The following is a 14,702-nucleotide window of genomic DNA, read 5'->3' as shown; positions in this document are numbered from 1 at the left end:
TTAAACAAATAAGTCTGTGGGTTTTGATGTGAGAGAACAACAAAGGATGGACTTTTTCACTGGAGGAAGTGTTATAATGGATTACAGACTTCTATTTTGGCCAGAAGTGACGGTTTTAAATTAAAACGACTTTATGATGGTTTTGTTTATTACACAAACACAGCTTTTCGCTTCACAATACATTAATTGATGGACTGGAGTCATGTGGATTAATTTGGTGGATTATTATGATATTTTTATCAGCTGTTTGGACTCTCATTCTGACGACACCCATTCACTGCAGAGGATCCATTGGTGAGCAAATGATGTTAAATTTCTCCAAATCTGTTCTGATGAAGAAACAAACTCATCTACATCGTGGATGGCCTGAGGGTGAGTACAATTTAAGCAAGTTTTCATTTTTGTGTGAACTCTTCCTTGGACTTAATTTACACTCTTATAAAATCGATCTTATGATGTATTTTAGCTCCTGGTAAGATTGTAGAAAAGCATTGCAAATATCAGTATCTAAAATAAACGGACCATTTTTTACAAACACAAAGAGCTATTGGTCTTGACATTTTGTCTGTGCAGATCATAGGTGCATCTGCAGGGTTTGGGGTGGGTTGTGTTTTGGTTTTGGATGCCTTACGCTTCTGTGGTTCCTGTCCGTGAGCTTTAACCAGATTGCCTGTCTCTTCTCCTCTCAGACCGCACGGTCAAAGCGAGCGTTCCCTGGTACTCTGACTGGAAAGAAACACTCACCCAGCTGAGCTCGTCCAAGTACTACACAGGTATTGCCTTCCTTCCCCTGCTGGGAATGTGCGAGAGGGCTTTCCTCAGTCGCCTTCTCCATGTTATTTCCCGGCCCGGCTCGCTCTGTAGCAGAACTGTCACTAAATCTTCTTTCCTCTTTCCAATCCAGCTTCCTCCACTTTCTCAGGATGTTGGTGGTGGTTCTTTAGCTTTTTGTGTGTTTGAGACTCATTGGGCTGAAACTCTCAGTGGTAGACGTGTTCATAGCTTTGTCAAATAATGGATTGGCGATCTCTTCAGTTACTGTACATCCAAATAGTTGGTGTTCCAATTGACAATCAGTTTTGACTGAAATTTAAGTGTAATTTTTTTTTGTTTCAGAAATGTTCGGGTTCAGTTTGTTTGTGAAATTTTAGTTCAATGAGTCATTTTACCCATTCAGTCAGAATGTGTTTCACTTTATAGTCTAGTTGATTTTCTTCTTTAGAGCCATCATTCCTTTTGCTGTGAAGTAGAGATTGACTTTACATGCGCTTTTTCTGAATTCAAGCAGAATACATTTTAACGTAGTTCATCAGTTTGATTTAATGTGAAATATTGGTTTCTTTCTGTTAAATTTACAGTTTAAAGCAACTGAGGTAGCCAGAAATTCAGAAAATACTGTAACAATGTTTCCAGTATTATGGTTGGCATATTTGTGCCTGTACGAGGCCAATACTCATATATACGTAGACATGCACAGGGTCATAAACACAAATAATGCAATAAACATTAACTAAATAACATAAAATATAACACAAAACACCCTGATGTATATTACTGATGACAATAAAAATAAGCTAAATTATTTAAATAAAATATATTCATATATTTTTGTCATTCAGTGACTTCTGGTAATGTCCTTTTACTGTTTTTAACATAAAGTTTATGGTAATTCAAAGTTTTTACTTCCAAAAACCATAAATATGACCGTATGTGACATAATGCAGAGTTAAACCAATTTAAACCACATTTTTTCACTGTATTTGGCAAGATACTGTATCTGTATCAGTCAAACAATTAATATGTTTTTCTGTAGCATACAATATAAACATTTTTTAAACACTGCATTGGTACACTAATGCTCTGTTGAGTAAAAAATTAGGTGATTATTTAAATGTTTGGATTTTTTTCTTTACTTTTTTGTTTACCATGTATTTATTTAGGATGTGCAAAACACTTTTTCAAAAATGTTTGGTTAAGTTTTGGTTTTAAGTTTGGCTTTGAGACATCAATCAGACACATTTTTTTAGAGATATACTTAATCACTTCATATTATGAATTATAGAGGTTACTTCAAATGAATAATTGTAATTATGATTAAAAATGATTAGCAGCTTTAACAGCATTACTGCAGGGGGTATGCTAATTACAATGTTCATTATCCAAAAATAGTATTAACAGGTAAAGTTCAGCTAAATATTTCATTGTCCCTCCCAAATAAAAAAATATTAAGTACAGTGTACAAGTTTTATGAACTGATGTTTGTTTTAAATAATAAAATAATCTTTGCAATATAAGTATCTGAACGAAGTCTGTATAAAACATTAATATGGTACATGGTACAAATGTCGTCATAGGATAGACTTTGGACCTTTTTAGGACGTTGGACCAAAAAAAAAAGTTATGCTTTAAAGCACAAATAAAAGTTAAAGAAAAAGTATATAAATTAGCCTATTTCTTCTCACTAGAATGTTGCAATTGTAATCATCAGAGCTACTGCAGACAAGTAGTGTGCTTCATTGATTTTAATGAAAGTGATATGGTTTTGTTGTTTTGTAGTGTAGATATGGTGTACAAGCTCTACCCTCTCTGAAGTGCATACCGTGTGCTTATTGACATGAATGATTCTGAGGGGGCCATTGATTTAGACGAAATGTCAAGGAACTCAGCTAATGAAGCTGGAGCATAAAAATCAGTGCATCCTCATCTTCCCCTCATTGCTGGATAGAATTAAAAGGGGAAAATTGATCATGAATACTAATGTTTCAACCTGTTTTGAACATCCTGTTTCTCTTTAAAAAAAAAAAGGGTTGAATGCAGATTAGGTCATTAAGTGTTCAAAGTGATTTAAGGTGCGAATTTCTGTGGGATAAATCTAGTCATTTCAATAAGAATCCACACAGGAATTTCGCCAAAAGATTTTGCAACCAGTTCAAGTTGCTTCGTAAACCCAACAGGAAACATACATCTCTACATTGTTAGATGTATGTTTCCAACAATAGACTTTTTTGCCCACAATATTTCGCTCATGTGACCTTGATCTTTATGCTTCATATTTGCAGGATAAGAAGGAGCTTTTATGTGCCACTTTTTTTTTTTTGAAGAACTGTAGTAACATCTAAATAAACGTATTAGATTGTTGGATTTAAACATTCTTGAATTATATTTCTGTTTTATTGCTGTAAAATAGTCTTGCTGTAAAAATGTGATCTGTTATCATTTCTTGCATTTCTTGGGGGGTTTTCTATTCGTCTTGGCTTTCATAATGTGCTTCTCTCCTCTTCCGCCTGGAGGGCTGGTCACATGGCCTGTAATAATCTTATTTCTGAACAAGACAATATTTCTTTGTGTTTATCTTACAGCAACAACACCATGGTTTGAGACTTATCGGGAGAACTTCCTGCAGTCCATGCCAGCGTCAGAGCACGAGTTCCTCAACCACTACCTGGCCTGTATCCTTCCAGATTCTTTGCTAAAAACTCTACCTCATTTCTTTCTATGCTTGTGTTTTTCCTCTTCCTTTACCATGAGGGACGCATTGAAATTTGAACCATATATAACGTTCAGCTAAGACTGCTATAAAATGTCATGATGTATAGTTTCTATAGTAAATGATAAAAAAAAATGGCAATTATAAATTATAATCCGCACTGTCTATTGATGACCAAACTCTGCATTTATTTGATCAAAACTATAATAAAAATAATACTGTGAAGTATTATTACGTATCACATCATTCCAATATGATTACTTACCCCAAACTTTTGAATGGTAGTGAATCACGCTTACTAACAATAAGAAAAATCCAGACTTTTTTACCCAGTCTGGCCAGATTTTTGACTTAATTGGTTTAAAAAAAAAAGATGTACAGCACAGTATAGCACCCTTTTCTGTCAGTCTCAGTTTTGTTCATCTGTATTCTGCGAGATCTCCTGAACTCGGCTGCAGGTATGTTGGTGGTGTCGTCCTGTGAGGCGGTACCGACAGAGCAGTTCCTCAAGCTGTCACAGGAACAGCACCGAATCCAGCACAGTGGGGAATACACTCATCCCAAATGGTTTATCCCCAACACGCTCAAATATTATGTCCTGCTTCATGATATCAGTGAGGGAGACGAGCAGAGGTGTGTGTGTGTGTGTGTGTGTGTGTGTGTGTGTCTTAAGTGTTCTCTTATGCCTGTGTTGCTTGTTTCCTTGGTTATGTTTTCTTCTTTTGTTTTTCTCCCAAACTTTTACAGTCAAACAGTCACACATGCCACACATAATGGTAAAAGGGATAGTTCACCCAAAAATGTGAATGCTGTCATTATTTAATCAGCCTCATGTCATTCCAAACATGCAACATCGGTTTATAGTTATAAAGGTTGGTTCCAAAAATAATGTAAAAGTACCATAAAAATAGTCCATAAAACTGTATTCTAAGTCTTAATTTGAAGTCATTATTCACTCAAAATCTTCCCCTCCAGTGAGTTCATTTAAAAAAAAAAAATGGGGGGAAGAGTCACTAAAACCTTAACCACTAAGGTCTGGTTTTACAGACAGGGCTTAGACTAAGACAGGATTAGGCCATAGTTCAATTAGGACATTTAAGTCATTTTCCATAAACATGCCTTAGAAAACACATTACTGGTGTGTGCATCTTGAGCCAAAACAAAGGCACTGATATATTTTAAGATCAGTCAGTTCAAGTTTCTTTCAGTTGACACAGCTCAGACTTACATTTTAGTCTTGGACTAGGCTTAAGCCTTGTCTGTGAAACCGGGGTAAAGACACTAAACACTAAAACACAAAAAAAGAGAAGAATTTTAAGATGTTTGTAAGAAGTGCAATGCTTTGAAAATGATTGACTTTTATTTCTTAACAAGAAAATTCTGGAAATGTAGCATTGCATCACTTGCTCACCAATGGATGCTCTGCTGTGAATGGGTGCCGTCAGAATGAGAGTCCAAACAGTTGATAAAAACATCACAATGATCCACAGTTCACACTACTCCAGTCTGTCGATGACATCTTGTGAAGTAAAAAGCTGTGTGTTTGAAACAAATCCATAATTAAGACATTTTTTATTTTAAACCATTGCTTCTGGCTTCATGAGTTTTTTATCCATAACATGTTTATGTGAGAGGACAACAAGGGATGGACTTGATAACTTTTTGTTCTTTAATTACTTTTATTTGTGTTTTTGTGTGCATTTGCATAGAGCTGAGTGTATGTGAGCATGCGTTCTCTCACGATTCATCATTGTTACTTTCACTGGAAAATAATTATGAATTAAACCGCTTTTAGAATGTAGCTGATGTCTGGAATAAATGTCCAGCATCTAGTGAATCATAAATGCTTTGAATGCAGTTCAAAGCTTTTGATATTCCAACTGCTTGTTCTGATTCTGCAATTAAACGAACAGAGTTGATTAACACTGGAAACATGTATCCAACACTGCCTCAGGGATTAAAACTAAAGTGATGTCAGGAGAAAACATTTCTGCTTCTCCTTTGTAATTGCATACATTTAATTAGAGAAAGTAGTATGAGTAGAATAAAAATGAATCTTAAAAGCAACATGAACTGCATTTGCAAAGCATTTTTCTATGAATATTAATTTTTGACGTCATCCACTTCTTCCTCAGAGAGTTGTCTGCATGTAGATAAGTTGCCAATCACGGTAATCGTATGCTGCCTGCAGCCTCAAGGTCTGATGAATAGAAGATAAGCTGACTGTGGGGAGAAAGATTAGGCTGTCATATATATTTATGATGGTATAGAACAAGCATTGATGTCTGTCTCTGTGTCTCTCAGGGCGGACTCTGTGTACGAAGATATGAAACAGCGGTATGGTACTCAGGGCTGCTATCTGCTCAAGATAAACTCCAGGAGTGGTAGGACTGGTGCGGACGAACAGATGCCGGACCCCTGGAGTCAGTACTTACACAAGACCAGCATACACAGCCCTGTGAGTGTCACAACTTCACTTCAGGCTCTGAACATACAACTCCTAAACTTCTGATTATCGTCATAAGGTCTGGTCCACATAGCAGCTTATTGTGGCCAAAAATTAAGTTTTGATAACTAAAACCTTGCAAATCCAGGGTGTAAGTGTAATGCAGTATTTTATGTTTAATAAATACATTTATGGACCATGGTGGAACAAATCACAAATATTTTATTATAATATAAAAATAATGTTACACGTAATAATCTACATTTTTATAGTGTTCTTCCACTGTGGTCAATACAATTAAAGTTAATTTAAATATTATGAAATATTGTTCTCAAACTTTTGTCAGCTGAACCCATTTAACCTAAAATATTTCCTTGAAGTACGAGTACGAATTTTAATATTTAAATGTTGTTAATATTTCAATAATATAATTTAATTGTTTGCATGTTCACGGCTCTCTGACGATGCTTAATGGTCACACGGAATGCAGGTAAACATAGTTTCTATTTTAAACTTATTTTCATTTGACTTTTTTATGATAATTAGCTTTTTGTCAACTCGCAAAGATCATAATGTAAAACTTTTTTTTTTTTTTTTGGCCAAATTTCCTCGTTTTTTTTTTTTTTTCAGTTTTTATTTTCACAAAGTTATCACAAAACAGCATTGAAAAAATTGTTAACGTAAAAATAGTAACATCTAAGTTAGCTGGTTTTACTCAAGTACAAAATATTTAATACCGCTGAATCGGCATAAATACATTAATGTATACCAACAAAACTAAATTCTATGGGTTAAGTCAGGTATAAAATAACTTTAAGGTAACAATTGCAGGTCATAATTTTTTACAGTGAATGTGAATTTGTAAAACTAAAATTACATTATTGTAGTTAGAGACTTGCTTATGACATGAAAAAATAATAATTACTGAAATTATTTGCTTCGTCCAACATGTATTGGCCTTATGGGATTACTCTGTTGTATCACTGTTAGACTTCTCTGAATTTGGAAAATTGAATTGGATCAGTAAAATGAAATGTTCCTCATCCCTGGTGGTGTTTTATAGGAGCTATATGAAGAATCTGCAGTGAGTAATGTGGTTGAAAACAACATCGGCGCAGAGGAAGATGGTCTTGATCCCTCCATTAGAGGTTAGTCCAGCACAGTTGAACCCCATTATCAGGGATTTTGGTTATAAGCCTCATATTGATGAGATTGATTGAATGATTGTCTAATGTTAATTAGATGTTCCTCTCGTGTTTGCAGACGGCGTCTCAGAGACTCATCCTCTGCAGCTGGACCAGCCCACTGATGCCGGTTACCCTTGCAACAACGCCAATCAGTCTGTAAACAATGTGGATATGACGAGGCCTCAAAAACAGGCCAGCGTGACCTCTCACACCACCCCGACCCCTCGAGGAACCTGCCTGACCCTGAATGACCACGACCACATCCGGCAGTTTATCCAGGAGTTCACCTTCAGAGGATTACTGCCGCACATCGAGAAGAACATACGGCAGCTAAACGACCAGGTACATAAAGGCAAACCAACCATGTATTTCATCTATTTCATCTCAAGTCTCTGTATTGATTGACTCTGTCTTCGCTTTTCCTGGTAGCGGTGTATTTTATTTGTTGTGTATTTTGAGATAATGCCAAGTTTGGGGGCTGTAAGATTTTTAAAAGTTGAAAAAAATGTATTCTCAGCCAGGCTGCATTTGTTTAATCAAAAATATACTAAAACAGTAATATTTTGAAATATTACAATTTAAAATAACTTTTTGCTATTTTAATATATTTTTGTGAATGTAATTTAATTTATTCATGTGATGCAAAGCTGAATCATTACTCCAGTCTTTAGTGTCACCTTTCTTATTATTATCAATGTTATAAACATTTGCTTAATATTTTTTGTGGGAAAATTTTTTTCTGGATTCTTTGATAAATGGAAAGAACAGAACAGAGAAAAAAATAGAACATTCTTTTTTAAACATTATCCCTACTGTCACTTTTGTTCAGTTTAATGCATACTTGCTGAATAAAAGTATCAATTTCTGAAGAATATTATTAAGTACTTTATATATTGCTTTTGGGGAAAGAAAAAAAATATATAATAAAGAAATAAAATTTAATATATATTATGTATATATCATATTTGAACAAAAAATATTTATTTATAATTATTTATTTGTTGCTTTCCAGGTACTGATATGTACTGATCTTTTCCATCTGTGCTGATAAAATAAACAGAATGAAGAAATTAAAAATAAAAAGAAGCAACAGAGAAACTAAACAACGTTGGTCTTGTTTAAATTGTATTGTATTGTATTCTGTAAAATCTTATACATTAAAATCACTCAGACAGTCATGTTTTCCTTAATATTGGCCCCAATGTCTTATTATTTTTTGTTTGCCCCCTAACATGCATAACTTTATAATTCACTCTGTATAGTGTTAGTTTATTCCTCCATTGTTTTGTTGTAGAGTTATTTGCCGTTTTCCTATTTTTAATATGCAGATCTTCACTGCATTCATACTAGGGATGCACCGAATGTTCGGCAACCGAATAAGCGAAAAGACCGAATAAATTGTACCGAACAATGACGTGACGCGATCAAATAGAGGCACGCACTAATGCAGCAAACATGTCAACAGTGTGGAAGCATTTAAAAGTGTCAGAGAAAGATGCAAAAATCATTACAATCACAGACAGCGAGATACTGTTTAGTACTGCATCACGTCATGTCTTCGATGAGAAGAGGAAGGGGTGATTGTTGCTGGTTACTGTATGACTGATGACTGAAATCGCGAAATGCCCTTAAACAATTAAATAAACTGCAGAACGTTGTGTTTTCTAAAACACGCACGAATTGCATGTATTCAAACAGTGCTGCATGAGCTCGCGGCAACAGGGTTCAAAGTCAAAAGCGCGAGGGAAATCTGCGCTGAAATAGTGTTATTCGTCAGTTGCGCAGTAACATTTTTATGAATTTTTACAAGGCATGTGACAATGCGATACGTGCAACAAACGTCTTCCCAAATTTGTAATGAGAATCATTTATAAATCTACTGTTGTCAACAAAATGAAGCACTGAGGTCTTCCGCCAAAATAAAAGCTGAGAAAAAGCAAGAACTCCCATCAACATTAATAAATGTTATTATTGTAATTTTACTGTTGTTCTGTAAAATAAAATAAAAAAGACAATAATAAGGATAATAATAATTGCAACAGCTCTATTAATACATTTATTATAGCATTCACACATAGTGTTCAGACTGGGATCTGTAATATTTTCTAATGTTTTAAAAGAAGTCTCTTCTGCTCAGCAAGGCTGCATTTATTTGTACAGTAAAAAATACATGCCTGATTCAAGAAGGGGGTCTCAAAAATGGCCCAAAAATATTATTTTACTAACTTAGTTAAATTGTATTTTATTGGTATAATGTCTGCTAGAATGTTAAAAAAATATTCAGTGTTAAGTAAATATTTTGAAAGCAATACTGTTCAGACTGGGATCTGTAATATTTCCTAATGTTTTAAAAGAAGTCTCTTCTGCTCAGCAAGGCTGCATTTATTTGTACGGTAAAAAAAAATACATGCCTGATTCAAGAAGGGGGTCTCAAAAATGGCCAAAAAATATTATTTTAATAACTTATTAATTTTAAGTTAAATTGTGTTTTTTTTGGTATAATGTCTGCTAGAATGTTAAAAAATGTTCAGTGTTAAGTAAATATTTTTAAAGTACATTTTGGCTATTTAATTTATGCAATGGTGAAAAAAATTGGCAAAATGGGGAAAAAATTTGAAAAACGTCGAAGCGAAAAAAGGCTTCGGCCAAGAATTTTCATTTCGGTGCATCCCTAATTCATATATAATAAAGCAGTTTTCATATTTTCAAAATAAACCTCACCCAATATGCTTAAAGGGGTCATATGATGTTGCTAAAAAGAACATTACTTGTTCTGCATTTTCTTCATCTTTCTTTATCTCTCATTCTAGCTTGTCTCAAGAAAAGGTCTGAGCCGATCTCTTTTCTCTGCCACTAAGAAGTTGTTTGGTGGAGGGAAGGTCCCAGAGAAGAGTATTGCTGAACTAAAGAACACTGCAGGGCTGCTGTAAGTGACTTGAAGTACAAATAAAATTGTTTTTGTTGTTCTCATCTGACTCTTGACCCCTGTGATATCAGCTATCCCTCAGAGGCCCCAGAGCTTCAGATCAGGAAGATGGCCGACCTCTGCTTCCTCGTTCAGCACTATGAGCTGGCCTACAACTGCTACCACACTGCCAAGAAGGACTTTCTCTCTGACCAGGCCATGCTGTATGCCGCTGGAGCACTGGTGAGACGCACACCACAGTCATAGTGCAGCTGCTGCTTGAGATTAGCGCCACAGATAGGCACTCTAGCTCTAGTTTCTGTGGGTTATCAGAGTAGTACTGTCTGAACTCGCCTCAGACTGACTGCCTGCTGTCTCTGTCTCTACAGGAGATGGCTGCTGTCGCTGCCTTTCTGCAGAGTGGGGCACCCAGGCCGTACCCAGCACACTACATGGACACGGCCATTCAGACCTACAGAGACGTGTGCAAGTAAGAACATGCATTCGCTTGCGTTTAGTTTTGTAGCATGTTACTGCTTCATTGATTCATATGGAATCATTTTCCTCCCACCCCCATTTATATAGTATTTGGTAACATATTATAATTGTTTTAGTATTTTAAATGTAAAATGTTAAAAAACAAAATTAAGTAAATCTAATGCTTTTAAAAATTAAGATGTAGTTTTAGTTCTTGCTTTATTTTGAGAATTGTAATTCATTAAGTAACTAACCATTTGAATTTTTGCTTCAGTGTTTCATACTGAATTTCAAAAATAAGTTTAGTACTTTACTGTTTTTATTAGTATTTTAAATCAACGAATGAATAAATTAATACATAAAATGAGTTTTAGTTTTTTCTTTCTGTTTTAGCGTCATCAGTTTTTGTTTTAATGTTTTTTTTTCTTCTTTTTTTTAATAAATAAATGAAATTTAAATTACATTTATTTTAGTTCTTGGATATCATTTTATATGGCTTTTAAAAATTTGTTTCGTTTTATTAAATAAATAGGCTGGACATTTTTAGGCCGGACATTGCTTCATGTGCTTTTAGAAATTAGTTTTTTGTTTTATTTTTATTGTATTTATTATTATTAATTTAATTTTTTATTTTATTTTATTTTATAAAATCAATGAATAAAAAAGCATTTTTATTCTTGCTTTCTTTTTTTATACCGGACATCACTTTGTGTGACTTTTAGAAATTTGTTCAGTATTTTAAAATTTTGCTATTGCATCAATCAATAAATCAATCAGTTGTCATTTTTAGGTCAGACATCAGTTTGTTGCTTATAGAAATTAGTTTTTATTTATTTATTTATTTATTTTTTTACACTAATAAATAAATCAGTGCTGGACAATCCAACATCCAAAGTAAAAGTTTTTGTGTACATAATATATGTGTGCGTACTGTGTAAATTTATTATGTATATATAAATACATACATGCATTTATGTATATATAAATACAAAGACATGCATGTATATATTTAAGAAAAATATGCCATGTTTATATATTAAATACATTTGTATATAATATAAATGTATAAATGTATATACATGTAAATATTTTCAAAATATATACTGTATGGGTGTGTCTTTATATATGCATAATAAATATACACAGTACACACATATATAAACAAAATCGTTTATTTTGGATGCAAATATTTTAGGGCTGTCAAAATTAATGTGTTAATAACGCATTAATGCAAAATCATTTTACCGGCACAAATTTTATTAACGCAGCGCTCATTTTCCATTTGACCCGTGGCCTAGCCCGTAGTTGGAGAAATGGAAATGCACAGTGTTTCCAACTTAGATTTAGCGACTTTTCAGACCCCTTTAGTGACTTTTTTTTTTTTTTTTTTAAAAAGCACCTAGCGTCAAATCTAGTGGCTTCTTGGACAAACCTTTTTCGTTTCTGAGACTCTCCAGTAGTGCCACGCGGGGTCTTGCTTTCCCAGCATGCACACACCTCTTTAGCCCCGTTCACGCTGCCAGCGACTTTTTCGCTGTATGTCGCTAGACTCTGTGCTGTGAAGATGCTTGTGGGCGTTCCTACTGCTGTCGCTCGAATGTTATTGGTAGACTGCACGTCTGGACATATAAAATGCAATCACAAACTATATATATTGCCGGTAAAACGATATCAATCTAATATGACTAGGAATTAGACTTAAAAGAAATAAAAGTACCACTCTGCTGTTGGAGAGTGTTGTTATGTAAACTACCGCAGTGCTCGTGCATTAAATCATTAACCGGTGCTAAACTACTCACTGCATCATATAATAAACAACTCGAACCATCAATGTATGAATCAAACTCACTTAGCCAACAGTTTCTTTTCTACGCATCATGTTTTTTATATCCATGTATGTGGTTACAGTTAAATCATATAAAACAGTGAAATCGCTCAGGAAATCTGTCATGTCTTGCGGCACCTGCACTCGAGACGGTGACGTGTGAGCGCTACTGACAGATTCTTCACTCCCATTGGTTGTCGCTCGCGAAATTCGCTGTTCATTTGCATAAAGTGAAACAATTCTTAAATTTTGTCGCTTGACTCGCATCGCTCGACACGCCCACATTCTGTCGCCAACGGTCACTGTCGCTTGTGTCGCCGGAAGTCGCCAGCTTTTCATTGAAAATGAATGGGAGCATGTCGCTTTGTCACTGTGTGTCGCTGGCAGTGTGAACGGGGCTTTTCTCTGCATCTGCTCTGTTCAGCGAGGGGCAGAGAGGAGCAGCGCTTTCAGATAAAACAGATATTATGTTGCTTCTCTAATTTTACATGCAAGTATAGCCGAAATCACATGACAGCTGTGTATTTGATTTGATTTCATCTGACGATGGCTCGATTATAAATCAGGATTTTTGTGCAGATTAACATCTTGGAAGGGAGAGCTGGTTATGTAGTTTTTAATGGGTAGCGTTTCAGTCATTATTTCATATTCATTCTGTAGTATGACAACAGAAACTGTCAAATATATCAATGAAAACTGTTTTATTGAGAATTTAGCTGCATCAAAATACAGTATGTGGGCACAGAGAGGCAAACAAATGTAATAATAAATAATAAATGTACATTTTGCATGTTCAGAAGAAGTCTGCGAAAATGTAAACAGGCTTGTGTAAGTAAATTGCTCAGTGCAAAGAAAGAGAAGTAATATAAATTTTATAAATATAAAATAAATTTTTTTTCAAAAGTTATTTGAAACATGTCTAGTCTTCATGCTCTATGTTGACTATGGTTTCACTAATAATAAACATACATTTGCATAAAGCATCCATATTTGTCCATGCCCATGTTGATTAGAGTATTATAAACTTGAAAAGTATTAATTTAAGGTACATTTAGAACTGATAAAAATGTGCGATTAAGTTGCGATTTAATCACGAGTTAAGTCATAACCATCATGCTATTAATCGCGATTAAATATTTTAATTGATTGGCAGCCCTAGATTATTCGCAATTACTCGTTGCCCAGCACTAAAACAAGTATGTATATACATTTTAATTCTTGCTTAATTTTTAGAGCTTGTAACACTCCAAAGAGAAAGGAAAAATTGAAATCGCATCATATGACCCCTTTAAATTATATTCTGTTTTATTGATTTTATTAGTACTTTAAACAAATAAAATGAATTTTAGTTGTTGCTTCTGTTTTTTGGTCAGACATCAGTTTATGTTGCTTAAATGCTTAAGTGCTTGATAGATCATTCAGATTTTGTTGGAAACCTGCATGCATATGATGTGTGTAAGACATTGTTTTTTATGTTTTTGTCACAGAAACATGCTATTGGCTGAGCGGTGTTGTCTTTTAAGTGCTGAGATTTTGAAGAGTCAGACCAAATACTCAGATGCTGCCACACTTCTGATCAAGATGACCAGTGAGGTGAGCTCAAGTCCCAACTGACAGAGTTTCTGAGTCACATCTAAATGACTAAAACTAAACCGAATGTTTTAGAAGCGTGTAATTTCAAACAGGTGTTCCCCTTCAAACTCACGTTTTTGGCTAGGCCAAATGCCAATTCACATCACTTCCTCTTTCCACTCTCTGCTAGGACTCTGACCTGCGGAGCGCACTCCTGTTGGAGCAGGCGGCTCACTGCTTCATTAATATGCGGGTCCCCATGGTGAGGAAGTTTGCCTTCCACATGATACTTGCTGGTCATCGTTTCAGCAAAGCTGGACAGGTATGACGGCAGACACAAGAAACACTTTCCTAAAATGTACACGTCTGTCATTGTCAGCATTAGTAATCAGTAATAAAACATGTATTATTAGGGGTATTCAGATTTTGTCTTTGACAATGCAGGGCCTTGGAGTAAAAAAGGTTGATATGCAATGCATTAAATGGATCAAGAGTTGAGATAATTAAAATATAATTTTATCGAAGACCTGCCATCTGCTGAAATTACAGATATTTTCCCTTATGACATCCTCAAAGTGGATGAGATCTGCATTGGATAGATTTATCACTTTCTAAGCATTTAAAGCCATTGCAGCCAATCCTCTCAACCATTAGTGGGACATGGTCAGTGCATAAATGCAATGGAATGAGGTCATTGTGACCTCTGATAAAGAATGTTTAGTAAGTAAACCCTAAAAGGGACTTAGAAGAGAAAATTGAAAGCTTAAACCCGTGGATATGAATGGGAATCATTAGGGGTGGGT

The 14,702-nt window shown here is 34.8% G+C and overlaps 1 protein-coding gene across 6 annotated transcripts in view; it reads left to right on the top strand.

Moving 5' to 3' along the window:
• The window catches only part of trappc8 (trafficking protein particle complex subunit 8), a 63,671-nt gene that overhangs the window by 11,826 nt on the left and 37,143 nt on the right, over positions 1 to 14,702 (top strand). For 2 of the 6 annotated variants that reach the window (XM_016484390.1, XM_016484395.1), the window contains 11 exons: positions 690 to 773; positions 3,360 to 3,449; positions 3,946 to 4,120; positions 5,792 to 5,945; positions 6,997 to 7,081; positions 7,176 to 7,462; positions 9,931 to 10,046; positions 10,118 to 10,268; positions 10,415 to 10,515; positions 13,815 to 13,920; positions 14,090 to 14,221. In XM_016484390.1, coding sequence (XP_016339876.1) covers positions 690 to 773; positions 3,360 to 3,449; positions 3,946 to 4,120; positions 5,792 to 5,945; positions 6,997 to 7,081; positions 7,176 to 7,462; positions 9,931 to 10,046; positions 10,118 to 10,268; positions 10,415 to 10,515; positions 13,815 to 13,920; positions 14,090 to 14,221 — 1,481 coding nt within the window. The remainder of the gene's footprint in view (positions 1 to 689; positions 774 to 3,359; positions 3,450 to 3,945; positions 4,121 to 5,791; positions 5,946 to 6,996; positions 7,082 to 7,175; positions 7,463 to 9,930; positions 10,047 to 10,117; positions 10,269 to 10,414; positions 10,516 to 13,814; positions 13,921 to 14,089; positions 14,222 to 14,702) is intronic. The other 4 variants (XM_016484393.1, XM_016484396.1, XM_016484391.1 and 1 more) reach the window with 3 other exon arrangements.

Source organism: Sinocyclocheilus anshuiensis, unplaced genomic scaffold (assembly GCF_001515605.1).
Source record: "Sinocyclocheilus anshuiensis isolate Anshui unplaced genomic scaffold, SAMN03320099.WGS_v1.1 scaffold1355, whole genome shotgun sequence".
Taxonomy (NCBI): domain Eukaryota; kingdom Metazoa; phylum Chordata; class Actinopteri; order Cypriniformes; family Cyprinidae; genus Sinocyclocheilus; species Sinocyclocheilus anshuiensis.
This window is presented reverse-complemented; position numbering and strand designations above follow the sequence as displayed.